Genomic DNA, 23,552 nt, shown 5'->3' on the forward strand with positions numbered 1-23,552 from the left:
GCCGAACAAAGACCAACTACCCCCGCTGGTTCCTTGATGGAAGGTCGACTCAGCTGATTGGGAACAGTATCGAACCCTTACACACATGACATGGACTGAGCTGTCCGCTGTGACCATAAACGACGCTGTCACGTATTTTACAGCTTTTATACTTGACGCCACATCTAAATGTATTGCCCAAACAAGTGGCCGGGGTTCTAAGCAGCGAGTTCCATGGTGGAACGATGCATGTAGGAAAGCACGGATGAATCAGAACAAAGCGTGGGCGTTGCTTCGCGATTCCCCTACAGTAGAAAACCTAGAACATTTCAAGCAAGTCAAATCGCAGGCAAGGAGAACGCGCCGACAAACTAGACGAGAAAGCTGGACAAAGTTCATATCGAGTATCAACTCGTACACAGATGAGGGAAAAGTGTGGAATAAGGTGAGGAAAATTAAGGGCCAACAAACGTATTCCCTGCCATTAGTGAATAGCCTCAGGGAAGCCCTGGAGGATCAAGCTAATTTTCTTGGCACACATTTCGAACACATATCGAGCTCTTCACACTACTCCGAAACCTTCCAGAAGTACAAAGCACGAATAGAACAACAAAAGTTAGAAAGAAAATCTGCAAAAAATGAGGCGTACAACGAACCATTCTGCTTAGCAGAACTGCAAAGAGAACTGAACTGTCGTAATACATCTACCCCAGGTTCTGACTGCATAATGTACGAGATGCTGAAGCAGCTGCCCTCTGAAACACAAAAGACCCTCCTTACGCTCTACAATTATATATGGTTTTCGGGTGTGATCCCATCGTCTTGGAAGGAGGCTGTTATAATTCCAATTTTGAAGCAAGGAAAGGATCCCTCTGCTGTGTCAAGTTACAGACCTATAGCGTTAACAAGTTGCCTCTGCAAAGTATTTGAAAAAATGATTAATTGCCACTTACTACACTTCCTTGAATCAAACAAATTGTTCGACCCATACCAGTGCGGGTTTAGAGAAGGCCGATCCACCACCGATCATCTCATACGTATCGAGGCATGCATACGTGAAGCTTTTGTTCATAATCAGTCTTTCCTATCTGTATTCCTCGACATGGAGAAGGCCTACGATACGACATGGAGGTTTGGTATACTGAGAGCTCTCACACATAAGTATACGTGGTAATATGTACAATGTCTTCAAGCTGTCTGTCTGATCGCACATTCCGTGTTCGAGTGGGCAGTGTTTTGTCCTGAACATTGATACAGGAAACCGGAGTGCCACAGGGTGGGGTGCTCAGCTGTACGCTCTTTATTATAAAAATGAATTCTCCACGTTTGTGCATCTCACGTAATATGTTTTATTCAACATATGTTAACGATGTTCAGATAGGTTCAGCTTGCTCTTAACAAGGTGTCCAAATGGGCTGATGAAAACGGGTTCAAACTGAACCCACAGAAAAGCACCTGTGTCCTTTTTTCACGAAAAAGAGGCTTGCACCCTGATCCTGAAATTGTCATGAAGGGTGAGCGTCTGCCCGTAAACACAGAACATAAGTTCCTAGGTATAATTTTGGATGTGAAGTTAACCTTTATACCGCACATAAAACATCTTAAAAATAAATGCATGAAAACAATGAATATCCTAAAGGTGCTGTCATGCACAATGTGGGGGAGCGACAGAAAGTGCCTCATGAATCTGTATAAAAGCCTTGTACGCTCACGCCTCGACTATGGGGCGATAGTCTATCACTCTGCCACGCCAAGCGCTCTGAAAATGCTGGACCCAGTTCATCATCTAGGCATCCGCCTGTCTACAGGCGCATTTAGAACAAGCCCAGTTGAGAGCCTTTATGTAGAATTGGACGAGTGGTCACTCCATCTGCAGAGAACATATTCTTCTTTCATATATTTTCTTAAAGTGAACGCGAACAGTGAGCAGCCTGCATATTCTACCATCAACGATCTGTCCAGCTCTCAACTTTTTCGCAATCGGCCCACAATGGCACGCCCTTTCTCACTGCGTGTTAGAGAGCTAGCTGAAGAAACAAATGTCCCACTGCTTGAATACCACCCTATTCCCCCCGCAATGCAGCTCCCGCCATGGCAGTGGCAGCTTATAGACTGTGACACATCGTTCGTAGCTGTCACAAAGCATGCCCCCTTATACACATTCGGATGTATTTCCTAGAGCTGCAACATAAATATGACTGCCCAGAATATTATACTGATGCATCCAAGTCCCATGCTGGCATGTCATATGCAGCGGTTGGCCCATCTTTCTCGGATGCCGGCGTTCTACCCACTAGCACAAGCATTTTCACAGCCGAGGCTTACGCATTATTTGTAGCCGTTAAGCACATTAAAGAATTGAATACACCAAGGGTAGTTATATACATTGACTCCTTGAGTGTCGTGAAAGCTTTGAAAAATCTGAAAAAACATAGAAACCCTGTAATTATGTCCCTCTACAATACTCTGCGCGGCGTACACGTCCAAGCAACATATTGTTGTGTGCTGGGTGCCAGGGCACCGCGACATCGAAGGAAATGTGTTTGCTGACCAGCTGGCCACATCAACCAACCTAAGGCTGCCAACTCTTCAGTTGCTGTCCCCGTAATGGACCTAAAACCAAACATACGGAGAAAGCTCAGGGCTTACTGGCAGAAGTTATGGGATCTACAAACGCATAACAAGTTACACCTGATCAAACCATACCTCGGTAACTGGCCACCTGCATCAAAAACACGCCGTACAGAGGTCACTCTCTGTCGGCTTAGAATAGGACACACACACAGCACACACACACACACACCTTTCGTCCGGTGGTGACCCACCCAGCTGTGACAGATGTGGCCATCCACTTACTGTACATCACATACTCCTTGAATGCTCTGAGCTAGAGGCCTACAGAAAAAGACACTTTCCACTGGCGTTCAAGCAACACATACCCCTTCATCCAGCGATGATCATAGGTAGAGAACCTCTTTTTAAATATGATAAATTGAATGCATTTTTAAAGGACGTACATACTTTTCATGTCATCTACGCAGGTGATCGCTGGCACGGCCTCATAAGGGAGGCTGCTGCTGCGTATGCTACATCAAAGAGAGCACCTGCCTCCAGGCCCTTGGGACCAAGGGCACTGACGAGGCAACTGTGCTAATACAACACTTCTGTATTTTAGCGTCATGATTACCTAGAACTCACCTTCACCATGCACGCTTCACTCCACTTTCATGATTTTAATACATATATGTTTTATGCATCTTTAGTGCGCAGAATCTTAGGCTCTTATACAGCCACTAAACATCATCATTGTTCCCATCCGACACCATTTCCTGGCGCTATTTGGCCATCAATGGCCCTTGTGCCATTAAACAACATATATCATCATCATCACTGTGACCTAAAACTGCCACCTTCAGCTCGGTGTTGGAGCAAAGGCTTTAACAAATGGCGCGTCTTCAAAGCATGCTTTAAATAACTTGTACAGTAGAACCCCGCTGCTACGTTCCTTTCTGATGCGTTTTCCTGGCTGTTACGTCATTTTCCGCCGGTCCCGGCACAGCCCCCATAGGGTACAATCTATTGGGAACCCCGCTGTTACGTCGTAACTGTGGGACCGTTCCTGTATGATACAGTCAAACCCCGCTACAACGAAATTGACGGTGCTCGGAAAAATGTTCGTTGAAGCGAACATTTCGTTTTAGTGAAATCGAAAAAAATATGGCTGACCTGAGCTAGTAGAACAGAGAAACTTTTATTTCCAAAATTCAAAAAGTGTCTGCTGCTTCCTTTGCGTCCCCAGCAGCGTCACGACGCGATTCTCATATATGCATAGCAACGCCACGTTGAAAAGCACGCAGAAACAACGTTCGCGGCTTCCGCGAACGAACCAAACAGAGGCACGGGCGCGCAACACGAACTGCACAGTTGCACTAATACGCTAACACAAGCTGTTCGCCGACAACGGCGAGATGCAGGCGTGCTATCGCGGAGCGATGACTTACGCCTTATTCTATGCTATTCTTATCCACCACTCGCAGCTGGCTGATCCCGTTGATAACGTGGACGAATTGTTGCTCCGACCACCGGTTATGCACCGGTCGCACTGGCCAAGCGCGAAAAGCATTGGCATTGGAAAAGGCATTGTTCCGCGACTGCACCCCAGGGCTGCTCGCGATGATAACGCGGATGTATCATCGCTTTGACCACTAGCGAAGCGCGAAAAGCATGAAAACATTGGAAAGGCATCGGAAAAGGCATAGGGAAAAGGAAAGTACGCGATTGCGCCTCAATGTAGACAACTGAGCTTTGGCGTTGGATTGTCTGCGACTAAGAAGCAACTCAAGCCAGTTGCGAAAGCAGGGCAGTCCGATCGCCGTTGCTATCAAGGAATGGCGGCCCCCATACTCAATCAACAGCGGCGGTTTCTGGAGGTGCCAACACGCGATTTAGACTTTGAATTCATATTTTTATGTTCTAAAATGCATCAAAATGTGCAAGATTGTGTTTATTGCACAGTAAATTAAATTTTTGAGCCCGGAATGGCATGGTAAATTTCGTTGAAGCGGAACGGCAGCAGAAAAAATGTTCGTTGTGGGGAGCATATTTATGCATTGACTCCTATGGACTGTTGACGGGGAACCGAGAATTTTTCATTGTACCGGAAATTTTGTTGAAACGGAGTTCATTGTAGCGGAGTTTGACCGTTGCGAAGTGTGCGCCGAGCCGACCGAGTGAGTACCTAAGAGAGCGGCCATGGTTACTTTTCACGCAGCTTGGCCTGGTTTAACCGTAACATTTGCCGCATGAGAGGTGCAAGCGACAGATTCTTTCGGTTGGCACAAACAAAAGCATAGCTTTCGAGATTCGTATTGCAAAGATGGCGTCTATGACGTAAGTGCTCGCAAAAGCAAGGCCTTCGAGGTTGGCATTTACTTATGACAAAAACATAGTCTTTGAGATTTGTATTGCAAAGATGGCGTCTATGACATAATTACTTGCGAAAGCAAGGCCTCCATCGCGTTGGTGTTTATTTGTCGGAGTTGTTCGAGCTGGGTTATAGTTCACGTGGTTGTGCTTGCGTGTGCTTAGTTCTTTCACGCCTACAGCTGTTGGTGCTAAAAAGATCACATACGTTGATTACATTTCTGTGGATGACGCCGTCCCCAGCTCCGCGTTTCTATCCGTCGACTAGACCGTGGCTGAGTGCGCTAATGCACACTAATGTGTGCATTAGCGCACTCAGCCACGTCATTAATGCACACTAATGTGTGCATTAGTGACGAAGTTTAGGAGTTGGTGGAGCCGCTTTCGGGGTACTTCTACTTTCGCAAGGCGTTCGACCGTTTACTACAAGCCACGGTGGTCCGACACTATGCCAGTGGTCCTACAGTATCGCTCGGCGACGCCAACGCAACCGCCGACAATCTCGCGAAGGTATCTAAGCGATCACTTGTCAGGTGTCAGCCGTGGTGGCACTAGATTTATGAAAAGGATGTGAGACTGCAGGCGCTCGAAAAACTTTACGTGCTGCTTGGACATGAGTAAAAGCACCAGGCAACGTTGCACGGTTTTTTCACGCGTAAGCATTGAAATAAAATTCTGTATCACTAAATATTTTGTCGTTTTTCCTGTTTTTCGGCTCTTGCGTTTCCCGTCTCTTACGTTTATTTCCTATGGTCCCTTCAAAAACATATCAGCGGGGTTCTACTGTACATCAATGCAGTGGTGAGACAGCTGCGCATACAATTCCGTTTTCCTGCGCCAAGCTGCTCCAGAAACATGAAAATCTCGAAAGCCAGAATTTTGATGACCACGTCAGCTACGTTGGGAAAAAAGGCTGAGTTGACAACATGATCTTCGAAGTTGTGCCTAGAGCAGCGCCTGGGATGCCAAGAAAATGAGACGTTCGCAAAACGCGTAGACACGCCCAACCGTGTTTCTGTGCACCTTTCTAATGAGGGCTCCCATGATGCCGCCATAACCTCCTCTGGGTTGTTGTAAATATGCGTGGCGCCCCAAAAATGTTCTGCCGTGCCCCGAGCGTGCTGCTGCTGCTCGCTAGGCTGTGTCTTCTGGCGCTATCAAGTTGTGTAGCGGGAATGGCTCTCAAGTTCTTCGTTGTGCATAGCGTGTTCCTCCGGTTGCAATGGTTTTAGCGCCGACGCTGCTGCGTGTGGTCACCTAAGCGCATGTTTGCTCTGGGAGTGTTTGTGCCGTTACGACCCATACCGTGCACAGGAGAGGCATCACCCTTGTTGCATTAACGCGGCGTCAACTAGCTTCCTGCATGCGGTGCGTCTCCGTGATGCTCTAGCGGTTTTTCATGCCGAAGCCGGCAGCGGACTGATGGGAAGCGCCTTTGTGTCATTCCCCAATAAAAGCGTGCAGTACACTTACAACAGCACTATGCTCGCAGTACCGTATGCGATAGTCAGTGCAAGATAGCTTTATGAGATAGGCAATGCGGCAAGGTATCTTGGTGACCGCGCCGCGCTCTCGAATGCGGTCCCGCACGAGGGGGCAGCAAACAGTGGTAGCCTTTGTTCTCGCCTGTATAAAGCGTGCAGTAGGTTTGACGCTATGCCAGCCGCGTAGCCGAGCTGAATGCGCTTATTGTGATGTCCTCCTTACAAACACTGACCTACAGGAAGCTCTGGAGAAGCTTGAAAAGCTAAATAAGCAGATCTACAAAAAAAGTCAGTTTCACCACAAGTGAAGCAATGAATGCGATAGCATCAAATTGTAATATTATACGAAGTAAGGCTGGCAGCTTACTAGCACTTATGGATCCGATCTCGCGTAACTACAAAACGCTTGTGTAAGAAAATACGGCTGCTCAAAGGAGAGAAGCGTTGAGATCACAGCACTTAGAAGGGTATACAAGCCGTCTGTCTGTGATGCCAGCCGAGATAGCGCGTGCGCCAGCGATGGCGACCGCACCCTTTAATTAAAGTCAAAAGTCCAGACTCCACAGTTGCTGCTCCATTGACACCCCCCCCCCCCCTTCCCTCACGTTTCTTCATGCTCCTTCAAGACGGGCAGCGTGTTTCCTCTCTGCATGAATAGCAATCAACGGCAGGCCTGGCATGCAGCGTTATGTTATTGCATGCGCCCTCCGTGCAACAGGGATCGGTTGGCTCTTTCCATCTCTGCCTCAGCCGCGTTCGTCACCCTCTCTCGCGCGCTTTTACCCAAGGGTAAAACATTATATTCGCGGGGGATGTTATCGATTTGGACTTTATACGGAACATGACTGCGATTACGACAGCAGAAACCTGTTCAGAATGTCCATATAATTGCTATCGCAATAAAAGCCAAAGCAGTAATCTGCTAAAGTATATCACTGATCTTAAAAAGGCCTACTGCTATGTAACTGCAATTCTTGTGCAATCACATTTTTTTTTTCACATTTTTATGAAGTGAACGTAGTTTGCAGAACCTTTTATTTTTTTCAATTATTTCATGCGTTTCTTAGTCGGGCTAGATAGGTCGCATAGTATTTACAGAGGTAGTATAGTTGATAACTGGTGATACATTCTCCAAAAGGTGCTTCAGTGTTACGTCTATCCTAGGCGAATTTAAGTATGCACTTGTCCCCCCAAGTTGCTACAAATCTGTTTTGCAAGCTCCTAAGATGGCACAAAAATTCCGCTAACTGCTCCAAATCAGGGTTCTTCTGCTCCAAAATCAAAATTTTGCTGCTCCAAAAACTGCTCCCAAATCAATTTCAGCCGTCTCACCCCTGTCATTGTTGTGTCTACCCAATGCATTTTATTGATAAAACAGCTGCGTGAAATTTTCGAGACGAGGACGAACAAAGTCGCATAAAACCATGCACTGATCTTGGCACCTGTGAAATGTGTAACTTTGTTGTCGCCAAACCTGTCTGTACCTTTTGATGCATTTGGCCTTCAAGGTTCTTGCATAATAAAATAAACCGTATTTGTTTGGCAGCAGTGGCTTGTTTGCTCCCTGCAGCCAGTTTGGTGCCCGAGACGAGAGTGAGGAGGACTTCCGCAACCTGGTGGCTCGGCTCAACAGCAACGTGTTGCATCTTTGTGCATCCCAAGGCTTGGAACCGCCCCTGCTACGACCCAGGACCACGCTGCGCAATCTTGCACTCCTGGTACAGCACCAGGGCAATATCCGGTAATGACTGGGCTTTCATTAGAACCTTCACACCGCAATTTTGCAAATCTCATTGACTAATGCTGTGCAAATGTGATGGTATTCACGTGATAATCATCCTATTCATTTTCTGCCCCCAAAATCTCATCTCTTTTTCTTTACACTTGTTGATCACACTCGGAGCTTACCATCACAGTGCCAGCAGTCATGGCATAACATGTTCATTGTTTTGCGAGGCAGCACAGTGGCACGTGCAAGTTACATGCCTGCCATTAAAGACTATTGAGTATGCACTTGAGCACAGCACTGTCCTGCATCGTTGCTCTAACAGCAGCCACGTTGGATGCACCGTACCTCAAAAGAGTCGGTAAATACTTGTGGGGGCGCGCAGAGAGGTGCAGAGACAAGTACAGGAGCATGATTGGTGCCCTCACCTGCACAACCTTTGCATCACCACACGTAATGCGTGATTCAACGACACATGGCTTTGTTTTGCTATCGCTAAATTGTCGAAGTCATATGGAATTGCACAATGCATATTGTTATGTGGTTGTGACAATGAAGAAAATCGTAACAGGTAATGATCAAACTCTTTATTGGACGAAATTGTGCCCAGAAAAAAGAATGACACTCAAAGGGAATGATATCAGCAGTCAGCGAATAATCTGCTCATCTGTGAAATGCGTCGGCTTTTATACATCCCTTATCGAACCTTCCAGTGTGCTCGTGTTAACTCTAGAAAAAACTCTATTGTTTGCACTGCATGCACAATCTTGTCAAAGGTTCTGAAATAAGCGAGAATGTTCCGAGACATCCCGATGCAACCTGCCAGAGGCAGTAAGGGGCTGGTTACATAAATAGAAAAGAAGCGCGTCTAACATTGCCCCCCTTTGAAAAAGCATTGCCGCTATGCTTAAAACAGGACATGGTAGCGAAAAAGAAGATGCATACACAAAAAGAGCGCAATAACTAAGAAAGCAAAATGTAGAGTCCTCAGGTACGCTCACACGTAGAAAACGACTTACAGGTGCACAACAAGGACGACTTCAGGCACCACTGAGGGTTCGTAACGCTGTCTAGTATGACCTCATAGTCCAGAGCACCGAGACTTCAAAGCATTTTGTATGGCCTGAAGTATCGCTGAAGAAGTTTCTCACTGAGTCCCCGTCGACAGATTGGCATCCAGACCCAAACACAGTCGCCTGGCTGGTATTCTACATGGCTTCGTCGAAGGTCACAATGACACCTGTCGGTCTTTTGCTGGCGCTTGATTAGGGATGGGCAAATATTCGGGCACTTCGAATATTCGAACAAATATTACGGTATTCGAATTTGCTTTGACACAAATTTATATTATTCGAAATTTTGCAGTATGCAAAATGAACAACTACAGTGTAGCCCATTTATAACGAACCCACTTACAGCGAAATAGTGGTTATAACGAAGTGATCTTGATTTCCTGTCCCAATTTCCGCATTTTCAATGCCTTTTAAGTCCTTGAGAGAGCGTATGCATGGGCATGTTGGTAATTCATGTTTCACTTTTTGAGCGCACAAAAGAACAGGGACGCGTCGTTCGTTTTTCGTTCTTTTGTGTGCTCAAAAAGCGAAACTTTTTTAAGTCCACTTTTAACGAAGTAAAAAAATGCGACTCAGTGGATATAGCGAAGTTTTTTGTTGAGAACAACAAAAAAAAATCTATCAAACCACCTTTTGAGCTTTCGTGTGAATCAACTAGGCCGAAAAACCGAAAGCTTGCTTCACCGCACCACGCGGTCGCCCAGTAGCCGTCTCGCAAACGCTTCCCATTCTTTTTTCCAGTGCCAGGCTGGCAGACCGCCGCGATCTTATCTCGTTTCATGGCGTACTCTTCTCTTGAGAGAGGAGGTCGTGGGGGCAGCTCATTTTGGTGAAAAAGCGATGCTAGTTGGTGCGCTCCTAAATTGCTTTTCTTCCACGGCATCGCGCCACCAGCTAGGCCTACCTAAGCCTGGCTGTAGCGCTCCGCCAGCGGCTCCGCGCAAACCTGTCACACGCAAAGCCGTTCTTTCTTCCGTGGTGTTCAGTCAGTTCAGTCTTAGCAGCAGAAGCACTTGTTCGCGCATGTTGTGCTGTGTCTCTGTTCACAGGTGAAAAGTGGATTATCGCAGCACGCTTGGACTTGACCACGGTTGAGCAGCAGAAGCATTTGTTCGCTCGTGCTGCCTCTATTCACTCGTGAAAAGCGAATTATCGCAGCGCGCTTGGACTTGCCGCGGTTGCAGCTAGGCCTGCCCATGTGCATCGGCGAACTTTACGACAATGTCAAGTCAAGCGAAACCTGGAACGACCACCTCCTCGACGACCAAACGATAAGTGCTCTCTCTAAAAGTGAAACGTGCCATTTTGGATGAAGTTCGGCAGAAAATTAAGAAGACCGACATTGTGCGGAAGTACGGCATAGCACAGTCGACTTTGGCGACAATCATAAAAAATGCAAGCAAAATTGGTGCCGTCTTGGACGACGACGTTGGCAGCGGTGAATAGAAGCAGATCCGCGCTGCCACTTACGGAGATGTTGAAGCGGCGCTCTACAAATGGTTTGTAGCGCTCGTGCCAAGAACGTCCCGCTCAATGGGCCGATCCCGCTAGCGCAGGCCAAACTTCTGGGTTTGCTCTCGACCACGAGAACTTCAACCCAGGCAACGGATGGTTGCAGCGATTTAAAGACCGCCATGGGATCACATGCAAGAGCATTGTCGGTGAACCTGCATCCGTTGACGAGGATGGTCTCCAGCGTTGGATGGCGAAGCACAGGAGCCACATTCTGGAGACATACACTGAAAGAAATATTTGCAACGCTGATGAGACGGGTCTGCTCTTTCAGCTGTTGCCTGCGAAAACTCTCGCGGCGAAGACTGATAAGTGCGTGGGGGGGGGGGGACAGCAAAAATCGCATCACAGTGTTGGTGTGCGTGAACATGGACGGCTCTGACAAGTGGCCGCTATTGGTCATCGGCAAGCCCAAAACACCGCGGGGCTTCGCCAAGGTGCTGTCAATGCCTGTCGTGTACACACACAACACAAAGGCGTGGATGACGGGGGAGATATTCCGGAAGTGGCTGACAGACTTTGATAAGGAAATGTCCGCGAAGAAGCGCAAAGTGCTGCTCTTGCTGGACACTTGCAGCGCACATCATGTTAACGCACATCTGAGCGCTGTCGAGGTACTTTTTCCGCCTCCGAACACAACCGCCAAGATGCAGCTGATGGACCAGGGAGTGGTAGCAAACTTCAAAGTGCATTATCGCTGCCGTATCATCGAGCGTCTGCTCATTGACATCCGTACAGCCGACAACGCTGTCGACCTGAATGTGCCGATAGTAAAGGCAGTATTTTTCGCAAGTGGAACCTGGTGGGACGTGAAGTCTGAGACCATTCTTCACTGTTTCGAGAAAGCAAGTTTTTCGTGGGGAAGAAGAAATAACAGCAGAAGCAGACATCGATGCTGCTGCAGCGGATGGTGCTGCGGCAGTGATGAGCTTGGGGCAGCTGTGGGAGGCCGCGGGCAATGCAAACCTTGTCCCAAGCGGGTTGGATTATCTGGACTTTGCCCTGGCGGACCACGACCTCATCGCAACGGAGGAGCTCACCACCGATGAACTCGCCGCTAGCGTTTCTGAAAAGAGAACGGCCGCAGATAGCAGTTCTCGGACAGCGAAGGTGATGACATTGGTGCGCCTCAGCCTGGGACCGCCAGAGCAGCTCTCGCAGCTGTCGACACGCTGCTTATGTGCTTGTGCTCCGAACCGGGCAGTTGCGATCTGATGGACAACGTTGAGCACCGTGTTCTGAAACGCGTGCTCGCGAAACGCGTGAAAGGGACCCTTGATCGCTTTTTTTCAGAAAGTGTAAATTTAGTGCCAAATTGTAGCCAAATAGAACAAAAGTTATACTGAATAGAGTTCTTATTATTGGACAATAAATAAATATTCTTGAATAAGCAAAAACATAAAATGAAGAGCACAGTATCTTCCTTCTTGCTGGCCTTTCAAGCCACTGATAAGTTGCAAATAAACTGACAAATGATTATAAGTTCAGTGCGCCTGCGTGCACATTATCTGCAATAGATAGAGTTCTTGCCAAAGTAATTTTGGGCCAAGTGAGCTGTTGGCCCAAAACTCAAAAGGAACATTAAACGTGGAACCTGTTTTTCCTCAAAGCCGTAGACCGAAATTGATAACTATAGAGTTGACATAATACCGGTCCAGTTTCAAGCAGCGAAATCTAGTTTAATATGTACAAAGTCCGGCTTCATTTTGTTGCAGATATATTTATTGTCAAGTTCACACGAGAACACGCGCTGTACTTCAGCATTAAAAACTAGTGCGCACCATCATAATAGATGGCGGGCAGTGTTGGTAGTGTGCTAGCCACACCACATGTTGGGTGCCTTGACACACACGAGCCCGCTGGCGGGGGAAATGTGTGCGCATCGCACAACACGGCAGAAATTCTTGGAAACAATGGTTATTCTTTTTTATCTGTAAATAATAAGAAAAATGGCTAGTAAACGCACCAAAATAGAAGTTCAAGGTAGCCATGGCACCAACCTGAAATATTTGACGCCAGACAGGGTTGTAAAGTAGCCAGTTAGGCGCAGTATAGCCGCTAGCTGCAATCCTGGTTGGATCCGCCATAAAAGCTGTCCCTCTGTCGGCGATGAGGACTTCTGGGTCACCGTGTCTCAGCAGGATGATGCGTATGAAGTACTTCGCTACCTCAACGTCACTGCCTTTGGGCAGGGCTCTTGTGTCGGCGTTGTGGGTGAGGTAGTTTGAAGCGACGACAATCCACTTGTTACTGGAGATTGGCATCGGAAAAGGCCCCAAAAAGTCCATCCTGATCTGCTGGAAAGGTCAGTAAGGTGTCTCGATCGGTTGTAAGAATCCTACTGGTCTTGGCAGCGGTGTCTTGTGGTGCTGACAGTCCTGGCATGTTTGGACGTAATGGGCGTCATCGGCGTTCAGGCACAGTCAGTATTTCTCCTGAATCGTCATGAGGGTACGTGAGCAGCCTAGGCGACCAGCAGTTGCGTCGTCATGCAGGGCCTGCAGAATGTCTGGATGCAGCACCGTGGGCACAACGAGAAGGTAGTTTGCACGGTGAGAAGTTCTTCTTTGCGAGTATGCCGTTTTACAAGCAGAACAAAGACAACCCACGTCTGAATGCTGTCGGGACAAGATCGGTCTTGCCTTCTAGGTACTCCACAAGGCTACGTAGTTGTGGATCAGTCCGCTGTTGTTCAGCGAAGTCGTCTGTGCTTACTGTTCTCAGAAAGGTGTCTTCATCCTGATTGTCTTGCGGCGGTGGATCATCAGAAGCACAAGACAAGCAGCCGGCATCTGAGTGTTTCCGTGTGCACTTGTAGACTGCGGTGAAGTCAAATTCGTGGAGTCCGAGCCTCCACCGTGTGAGGCGACCGAAAGGGTTTTTTAGGCTTGCCAGCCAACACAAGGTCTGATTATCGCTGACCACTTTGAGAGGTCTGCCGTACAAGTAGGGGCGAAACTTTGAGGTGGCCTAATTGATGGCAAGGCATTCCTTTTCCGTCGTTGAATAGTTGGCTTCAGCTTTTGATAGCGATTGGCTGACAGGCGATGACCCTTTCGAAACCATCTCTTCTGTGTACAAGCATGGTGCCAAGTCCACACTGCTTGTGTCGGTGTGAATTTCAGTTTCAGCTTGTTCGTCGAAGTGAGAAAGAATGGGCAGCGACTGCAGTCGTCGCTTTAGCTCCTCAAATGCTTCGATCTGTGGGGCTTTCGCACTTGAAGTCCACGTCTGATTTCATCAGAACTGTCAGTGGTGCATCGATGCGGGAGAAGTCCTTCACGAAGTGTTGATAATAGGCACAAGACAAAGAAACCGGCGCACTGACTTTTTGTTGCTGGGCTGAGGGAAGTTTGCAATGGCTGCAGTGTTCTAAAGGTCTGAACAAACTCCAGAGTGGCTGATGACATGTTCTAGAAAGTGTAGTGCGCGAAATGGCACTTTCCAGGTTTGAGCGTAAGCCCAGGTGACTTAATGGCCTGTAACACTGTCTCAAGCCACCTAAGGTCATCGCGAAAGTTTTCAGAAAACACGACGACATCATCCAAGTAGACGGGACGGGACTGCCGCTTTAGGCCTGCCAGTACTGTGTTCATTACACATTGGAACGGTGCTGGTGCCAAGCGAAGCCCAAACGGCATGACCTTAAACTGAAACAGGCCATCTGGCGTGAGGAAGGCGGTTTTTTCTCAATCCCTCTCGTCGACTTCAATTTGCCAATAGCCCACCGTCAACTCCCTTGACAAGAAGTACCTTGCATTGTGCAGCCGATCCAATGCGTCATCTATCCATAGCAGTGGGTAGATGTCCTTCTTCCTAATCTTGTTCAAACGATGATAATCGATGCAGAACTGCAGGGATCCATCCTTTGTCTTCACTAATACCACGGCTGATGCCCATGGACTCTTTGATGTCTGTATTATTTAATCTTGCAGCATTTCATCTACTTGTAGTTTTATGGCCTCACTTTCATGTGCACAAACTCGGTATGGGCTCTGATGGAGTGGTCGAACATATCCTTTAGTTATAATGTGGTGCTTAGCAACAGTGCTCTAATTCTTGATAACGACGATGAGAAGCAGTCCCTGTATTGCCGGAGCAGTTCTTTGAGCTGTTCTTGCTCATGCCTGGGAAGACTTGGATTAACATCGAAAGCTGATTCAGAAACGTGGGTCATCGGAGTAGGATCGGTAGAATCTGTGAGGGTAAAAGGGTTGCTGGCTTCCACAATGTTTTTTATGTAGGTGACTGTTGTGCCTTTGCTGACGTGCTTGTATTCATGGCTGAAACGGGTCAGCATCACTTTCTCTTTCCCCCCACGCAGCTCGGCTATGCCTGTTGCAACGCGAGTCTCGCAATTGACCAACAGGTTCTGGTTGCCCTCGATGACACCTTCTGTATCTGCAGATTTCTCAGTGCTGACAGAAATAACGATGCTAGAGTGAGGCGGAGTAGTGACCTGGTCTTCGAGCACGATTGAGGTACGGTCTCCTGCCATGTGTGTGTGTTGTGGTAACACTCATTCTGGGGATACTGTTAACTCGGATCTCAGGTCAATGACAGCACAATGCTGGCTTAAGAAGTCCATACCGAGAATTACATCTCAGGAGCATTCTTTCAAGATGACAAATTTTGCAGAGTAAGTCAGGTCATGAACAGTGACTCTTCCCGGGCATGTTCCTGTTGGCATTATCAAGTGTCCTCCAGCCATTCGGATTTGAGGGCCTTTTCACGTAGTCCTAACTTTCTTCAGCTTGGTGGCGAATGGGCCACTGAAGATGGAGTAGTTGGCTCCGGTGTAGACCAGAGCGGTGACATTGTGGCCATTAATAATCATGTCGAGGTCAGTGGTTCGTTGTCTTGCGTTACAGTTAGGTCATGGCGTCGGATCACGGCTGCATCGACTTTCTCCGATGTTGCTTCGTCATGTTGTCAGGTCTTGCTTTGGTGAAATGCCCTCATGAAGGCTCTATCTGGTAGGCAGTGAGCTGATATCTGGTGATTCCCGAATCATTGTCGACAGTGGCGGAGGATCTTTGACGTTTCGTCATACAGCAACCGCACCTCCATCAGTTGCTGCCCTTAGTTTTCTGGATATGGGCTTACGGAACGGCCCCGGGTAGGGCTGCTGTACTGCAAGCATTGTGGTGAGATGCAGCGGCCTGGTTGTGGTGAGATGCAGTGGACACCCCGCCAACGGGAAGGTTGGCGGGGTGTCCACTGCACTCCTGTGAGATAGTCTGCAATGACACGTGGTCGTTCACCACACTGTGGACATGGTGCGTTAACAGAGAAACTACGCAGTTCTACCTTGCGGTACTGGCAGTGGCAGTAGATGTGGCACACGAAAACGTCACCACAGAGGAATGCCACAGCACATGCTGCACAATGGCTGCATTCGCGGCATTTTTACCTAAACTTCGTTCAAACGGCTGTGTATAGCTATGACACAACATTACTTAAAGGCCAACTGCAACGAAAGTTCGCACTCTATAAAAAGCCTATTAGGCAATCTAGGTGGAGATAATGCTGCCAGCCAGATGTGGCCTTCGAAGTGCAAGTGGTTACCGAAGAACAAAAAACTGACCAACAATGCTATTTTTGATATCGAAACCAGAAAAAGAGACGTCATTACAGCTGACCAGAAGTGATGTAGATCCCAGCACAGCCGATTCGGGCGAATCATAGGTTCTGTGCTCCGCAAGTATGTGCATCACGGCCGCGCCCCAAAGTGTTATCTCCCATCTGTTTGTCACTCATGCTGCTGTTCATCAGCTTCGTCATCGGCGAGCACCTCCCATGGTCAGCCTGGTTGTCATCAAGCACCTCGATACCCGTCGACAGCGTGCACTGCCCGTAGGAAATAGGGACAGCTTCAACACTTGCCACTGCATTCCTTACGATCTAAGCATTGTTCTGTATGTACGGGTGGCACACAGCGATTCTTTTAGTGTCGCTTAAGATAGGAAATACAAATACAGTAAAACCCCGTTAATTCGGACTTCACGGGACCAGACAGAATGTCCGAATTAACCGAGGGTTCGAATTATCGCGAGTACGATCAAAACACTAGAAAAATGTTTCCGCCACCACCAGACTTTTATTTCTTAAAGAAGTCGGTGATCGCGGTTTGCTTCGCGGAGGCAACGTGCAAGGAAATCACAATTTGGTAAGTTCCTGAAGGTGGCTGTCCGCGCACACTGTGCCGCAAAGCGGCGGTCTAGCTGACGCAGCCAGGCTTGGAATATTTCGGCCGTCATCCAAGCCTTTCTATTAAAGCGGTAGTCGACAGGCAGCTGCTTAATGTTCTTAAAACATGTTGGCTTCGCAGCCTTTCCGATCACCAGCTGCGGCAGCTACTCTGTGCCGGTCATGTTCGTAGCCAGAACCGTCACCCGCTCTCTACTCCGTTTCCCGCCGACGCACGGGTCCCCCTTAAACACGATCGTCTTGTCAGGCAGAGCCTTAAAGAACAGCGCTGTCTCGTCAGTGTTGATAATGTTGCACGGCTCGTACGTAGAAAGGCGTGCGGAAAGTCCAGAACGCCAGGCCTGCACAACGCTTCACCGCGCACGTTGCGGAACACCAGGGGTGCTATCGCGGAACGATGCCTTATGCCATATTCTATGCTATTCTTATCATCCACCACTCGTGGCTGGCTGATCGCGTTGAAAACGCAAAACGCGGACGGACCGTCGCCATGTTGCCTGTTGCTGATGACAGTAGCGATGCATTGCCTTTCATTGTGTATGTGCCTCCGAGATGCAAAGCTCGTTTTAAATCTCGGAGGCCATAATCCGATCTCGTTACCTCGTTTTAAATCTCGGAGGCCATAATCCGATCTCGAAGTTGTTAGATGCGCCGTCTATTTCGGCTGCGAATCCGAATTATATCCGAACCGCGGCCGTGGCGGTATCCGCTGCCCGTCTCGACCCGACCTCGGTCGGGAGTTCGAATTAACCGAAGCGCGCTCGAATCTGTCCGAATTAATGAGAGTTCTCAGCCATAGAACAATGCACATTTTGGACGGGACCAGACGCCACGTCCGAATTAACCGAAATTCCGAATTAACGGGGGTCGAATTAACGAGATTTTACTGTACCTCTTATCGCCAGTGCTTCTTGAATGCTGGTTGGGGATTCCCACTGTTGGGTTTTGCAGTGGCTGAATATTGAAGGCACTGGATCAGGCTTGAACATTAATTTCATTTTCAATGGAATTTGGGTGACTGGTCGTGCAGAGCACTCTGATGGCTCCCATTCATTTCACCTCGCTGTGATAACCCACAGCTTTCAGAGCCCACACTTTTCGGAAAGGCATGAAAGCTGGTCCCAGTTGTGGCATGTGTGTTCAAGCAGCCCGCAGCCATGCATTTTGTTGGCATCATACTACAAAAGAGTGAAAAACCCTTCAGCCGTTTGTAGATGGGCATCAACACAGAACAGGAAGAGATGTGGCTGCAGGGAGTTCTGTTTACGAGCGGCGGCGGGCTGGGATTTGTGTCGTTTCCAGTTGTGTCCGATTTGCCTGGGCACACCATCAGAGCTCTGCGTTGTTTCTGCCAGCTGGCAATTAGAGCACTTATTATAAAATAAATACGCAGCTGCAAGATTTTTCCTTGTCATTATCGTTCGCAGTAAATCCTATGCATTCCCAGCCGATTCTGCCCAAGTCAAATTTCCTTGCATTTAACCTTTAAGGGGGGACGTGGCAATGGGAATGGTAAATTTGGTCAAAGTGTTCAATTTTTCAATTTATATTTTTCTGCAATCCCGAGACCATGTTTTGCATCATGGTGAAATATTAGACCAAAATAAGCAGTAGAAATTGAAAAAAAAAAAAGCATTTTACTAGTATGCTGTCATCAAAAACTATGAGAAAATTGGGCTTTAGAAAATGCAAATCTGCAGTTTTCCCTTGACAAAGTGCCACCATATTGGTTTCATCATAAAGAAGACAGACAGAGCTCAAGGTAGCCGCAAAGCTGCATTTCTCCAATGAAAAATAAAACCACCTTCCTTCCGAGTTCCATTTTCTTATTTTTTAGCTCCATTTCCTTTGAGCTCCATTTTCTCAGCTTTCATTTTTTGAACAGTTGCTGTCAGTCATCCCTGTGCCATTTCACAACAAATAAAGATATAACCATTCTGTTTTCTGCACTTAGATTCTGAGACATTGGCAAGTGCCGTAAAGCTGTCCATATTTGTCTGCACGACATACAGATTTTTATAACTGGCTTTTTGTAACTGTTGTTAGTAAGACAATATGTATAAGAAATTTCACAAATGTTTGTGTCTGCTTATTTGAATAATAAAAAATAAACCAATAGCTTTACGGCACAGAATGGGCCCTTGTGAATATCCTTGTGAAAAAAACCTTGAAGAACTTATGTCTAATTCATTAAATAATTTTGGGATTACAATGAGAGTCTATCAAATGCCGTAACTCAAAAACTACAAAAGATGGCTGAAAACCGATTTCAGTTATGCTATCAGCACAACATATCACATCTGCATGCCAAGTTTCATCACTTTATCTCCATAAATAATAAAGATAGTTTTCATTGCCACGTTCCCCCTTAAAGGGAAGCTGAAGCACTTTTAAAAAAAGAAGTGACTTTGAAGTTTGCAATAACAGTTTGTTCCCTGCTGAAATTGAAAATTGATGTGAGAGTTCTCAGAAATGAATGTAAGTACTGTATTTTCCAGTGTTTAAGTCGCACCTTCGTATAAGACGCACCCCCTACTTTTTACGGCTTTCACGGGAAAAAATGACATATAAGACGCATCTATTTTTAAATCTGCCAACATGATAAAACACAATGACGCACGCAGAGTACATTCATTGCGAAATGTGTAGTCGCGTACGGCACTGAATATCTGTAAGCAGCAGTACAGAACTTGTATATGATGCTGTCCTCAGGCGTAGAAAACCACTATTTATTCCAGTGGATTCAAAGTCAAATCCTCCGGCGCACTGTCAGAAGTGCTTCTGCCTTGGTTGGCAGTATTGCTGGGTTGCCGTTGTCGGCCTCTGAGTAACTTTTTTCACAGTGTTGTAAGCACCTTGAAGCATATCGTTGGTGTTGCCTCTACTATGGTGACAACCATACCTCTATGGCATTACGAGGCTTGGCGGGAACTCATAACAATGAATGTGTTGCACGGTTACCATTTACACACACGCAAACAAAACGTAAATACAGTCAAACCCCGCTACAACGAAATTGACGGTGCTCGGAAAAATGTTCGTCGAAGCGAACATTTCGTTGTAGTGAAATCGAAAAAAATATGGCTGACCTGAGCTAGTAGAACAGTGAAACTTTTATTTCCAATATTCAAAAAGTGTCTGCTGCTTCCTTTGCGTCCCCAGCAGCGCTACGACGCGATTCTCATATATGCATAGTGACGCCACGTTGAAAAGCACGCAGAAACAACGGCTTCCGCGAACGAATCAAACAAGCACGGGCGCGCAACACGAACTGCACAGTTGCACCAACACGCTAACACTGGCTATTCGCCGACAACGGCGTCATGCAGGCGTGCTATCGCGGAGCGATGACTTACGCCTTATTCTATGCTATTCTTATCCACCACTCGCGGCTGGCTGATCCCGTTGATAACGCGGACGAATTGTTGCTCCGACCACCAGCCGCTCTGGCCAAGCACGAAAAGCATTGGCATTGGAAAAGGCACCATACCGCGACTGCACCCCACGGCTGCTCGCGTCGATAACGCGGTTGTGGCGGATGTACCGTCGCTCTGACCACTAGCGAAGCGCGAAAAGCACGAAAAGTATTGGAAAGGCATCGGAAAAGCTATCGTTTCGCGATTGCACCCCAGTGTCGACAACTGAGCTTTGGTTTCGACTCAGAAGCAACTCAAGCCAGTTGCGAAAGCAGGGCAGTTTGATCACCGTCGCTATCAAGCAATGGTGGCCCCCATGCTCAGTCAACAGCGGCGGTTTCTGGTGGTTCCAACACGCGATTCAGACTTTGAATTCGCATTTTTATGTTCTAAAATGCATCAAAATGTCCTAGATTGTGTTTATTGCACGGTAAATTAAATTTTTGAGCCCGAATGGCATCGTCAAATTTCGTTGAAGCGGAACGGCAGCAGAAAAAGTGTTCGTTGTGGCGAGCATATTTATGCATTGACTCCTATGGACTGTTGACGGGGAATCGAGAATTTTTCGTTGTACCGGAAATTTCGTTGAAGCGGAGTTCGTTGTAGCGGAGTTCGACTGTAGCGACCAGAAGCCGGAAGCTGCGACTACTGCTGAACTGCAGCGACGCCTCACACCGAAACTGATGATGATGATAATGAAGTGGTGCTTGCACTTTTGTAAGTGATATTGTGAGTGCTACAACGTTACAATGAACCGTTGTGGTGCCCTTTTTTTAATTATTGCCTCAGTTCCGGGGGCTTAATGCTTCGTTTAAGAACAAACAATCCGAACACTGCAATGGGGCGTGCGACGGTGGTGGCTTTTATTGCGCCCGTAATCTCCGTGGTCACCGCACTGCTTGATAAGCAAGCAGCTGACATCTAAGACTACAGCTGCTTCATTGTTATAACAAAATTAGATATATTTTTATGAATGCTCTCGCGCTCAGTTTATTGTACTCACAAATTAAATATGGACATATTTTCTCACAGAATCGCAATGACTTTTTGCATATATATGGCACACCGTTGTATAAGACGCACCAGCGAAAACATCCGAAAAAAGGTGCGTCTTACACATTGGAAAATATAGTAGTGTTTTTTTGGCAAGAAACAAAGACTGCAGCCGCAGGGCTTCTCGAGACTCCGAGTGAATCTCCTGACATCATTCTTCGGGATGCTGTGCATCTGCAGCATTTTTTAACTGCGTGGCCTCCACAATTAGCTCTGGCTACGGCAGGCAGTTGGAACTAGTACGGAGGCCACGGTTGCAGATACAAGAGATGCTTGTTCACATTGAGCTCAGCTGTTTGTCGTTATGGCAGGTATTTTAAGGGCACCGGGTAAGGCAAAATCTGAAAAAAAAAATCGCATTTTTTTCTTTGCAAATTGGGAAGGGCGTCCCTTTGTGCATATTTTTATTTATTTATTTGGAATACTGCAAGCCTATAGATTGGCTCAAGCAGGATGGGCGTTACATACAATGGAAAAGTGAATATACAAACAATGCAAAAACGAACACAGGCCACAATATAAAAAGAGTGAAAATCATTTTCCAGATAGGGCCATCAAATGGAACGAAAAAAAAAAAAACAAAAAAGACACGCATATCATAGGAACAATATAAGTAGGAACTAAGAACTCTATATATTCAAAACATGACTCTGCATTTCGTTAAAAAAATTATCGGAGGTAAATATGGACTTTGGCAAAGAATTCCACTCCGCGACCGTACGAGGGAAGAAACTGTACTGAAACGCTTTTGTGCGAGCGAAGATTGGTGCCAATGAATGTTGATGACTGTGCCGTGTTTTCCTCGTGCTGAGACGCGTAACAGATGCTGGGAGAGCTAGACTGATCTTACCTGTCAGGCAACTGTGAAGGAATGAAAGACGGTTAACTTTTCTCCGGGTTTCCAACGTCGGTATTTTATTGCACTTCATCAGGTCTGTGGGAGAATCTACAAAATAATTCTAGGCGTTTATAATCTAGACGTTTATACCTGCCAAATATAAATCGAACTGCTTTCCGCTGAACGTTTTCTAGCTGAGCAATATCTTTTTGATAATGTGGATCCCAAACTATTGAGGCGTATTCCGGTTTAGACCTTATGCAGGCATTGAAAGCTAGAAGCTTTGTGCTACTTGGTGCTTTTTTAAGTTTTCTTTTGAGGAACCACAGTTTTTGGAGACAAGCTGCACAAACGTCGGATATATGCTCAGATGATGTGAACTTGTTTGTTAGGGTAACGCCTAGATATTTAAACTTGTCAATTTCTGAGACCTGTTGGTTGTTAACTGAATACGCAAATACACTGACATTTTTTTTCCTAGTAACACGAAAGAGTTTCCTAGTAACACGAAAAAGAGTGTTCCACACTCGCCGCTATGGCTGCGATTGGCGCTGACTAACACTCCAAGGATTAAATGCACATATATACCCCATAAAGTGGACGGGAGGATGACCGCCGCCGTAGCTCAGTGGTAGAGCATCGGACGCGTTATTCGAAGGTCGCAGGTTCGGTCCCTGCCGGCGGCAAGTTATCTTTTCGTCCACTTTACTTTCTTCACATTTATATTCTAAATGCTACAGATAACACTCCCTATACTTTCCTTGGCGTTATTGTCTGATAGTTCTCATTAATATTGTGTCTAACAAAGAAAACGAGCCCTTAAGAGTCATCTTTCCTACGAAGTAATACTGTTTTTTCCACGTTTAAAACCATTCCCCATCGTTTGCACCAATCCTCTATTGCACATATACTGTTTTGTATCATAATGTGGTCATTAGTAGATCACAACACAATCATCAGCAAACAACCGAATTGATACAGTAGCAGGAACGACTTCAACCAGATCATTAACATAAATAAGAAACAGCAGGGGGCCTAAAACACTACCTTGAGGTGCTCCCGAGATAACAGGAAGCACAGGGGATGAGCAATTTCTGACGTCTACAAATTGGCTTCTGTTAGAAAGATATGCACTGATCCATTTAACAATAAACGATGGCAGGCCGAGGCATTCTAACTTATACAACGGCTTACCACGTGGCACTTTATCGAATGCCTTTGAAAAATCTAAGAATAGAATGTCAGCCTCTCCAGAGACATCAAGTACTGCCAGGATCTCGTGCACAGTCGAGACCAACTGAGTAACTGTCGACATCGATTTTCTGAAGCCGTGCTGAT

At 46.8% G+C, this 23,552-nt stretch overlaps 1 protein-coding gene across 1 annotated transcript in view; it reads left to right on the forward strand.

The window, feature by feature from the left end:
- Positions 1-23,552, forward strand: part of LOC119374759 (beclin 1-associated autophagy-related key regulator) — a 198,422-nt gene that overhangs the window by 145,220 nt on the left and 29,650 nt on the right. Inside the window, exon 9 of the mRNA XM_049411003.1 lies at positions 7,957-8,127. Within this exon, the coding sequence (XP_049266960.1) occupies positions 7,957-8,127 (171 nt within the window). The remainder of the gene's footprint in view (positions 1-7,956; positions 8,128-23,552) is intronic.

The sequence above is a fragment of the Rhipicephalus sanguineus genome, chromosome 11 (genome assembly GCF_013339695.2).
Source record: "Rhipicephalus sanguineus isolate Rsan-2018 chromosome 11, BIME_Rsan_1.4, whole genome shotgun sequence".
Classification (NCBI taxonomy): domain Eukaryota; kingdom Metazoa; phylum Arthropoda; class Arachnida; order Ixodida; family Ixodidae; genus Rhipicephalus; species Rhipicephalus sanguineus.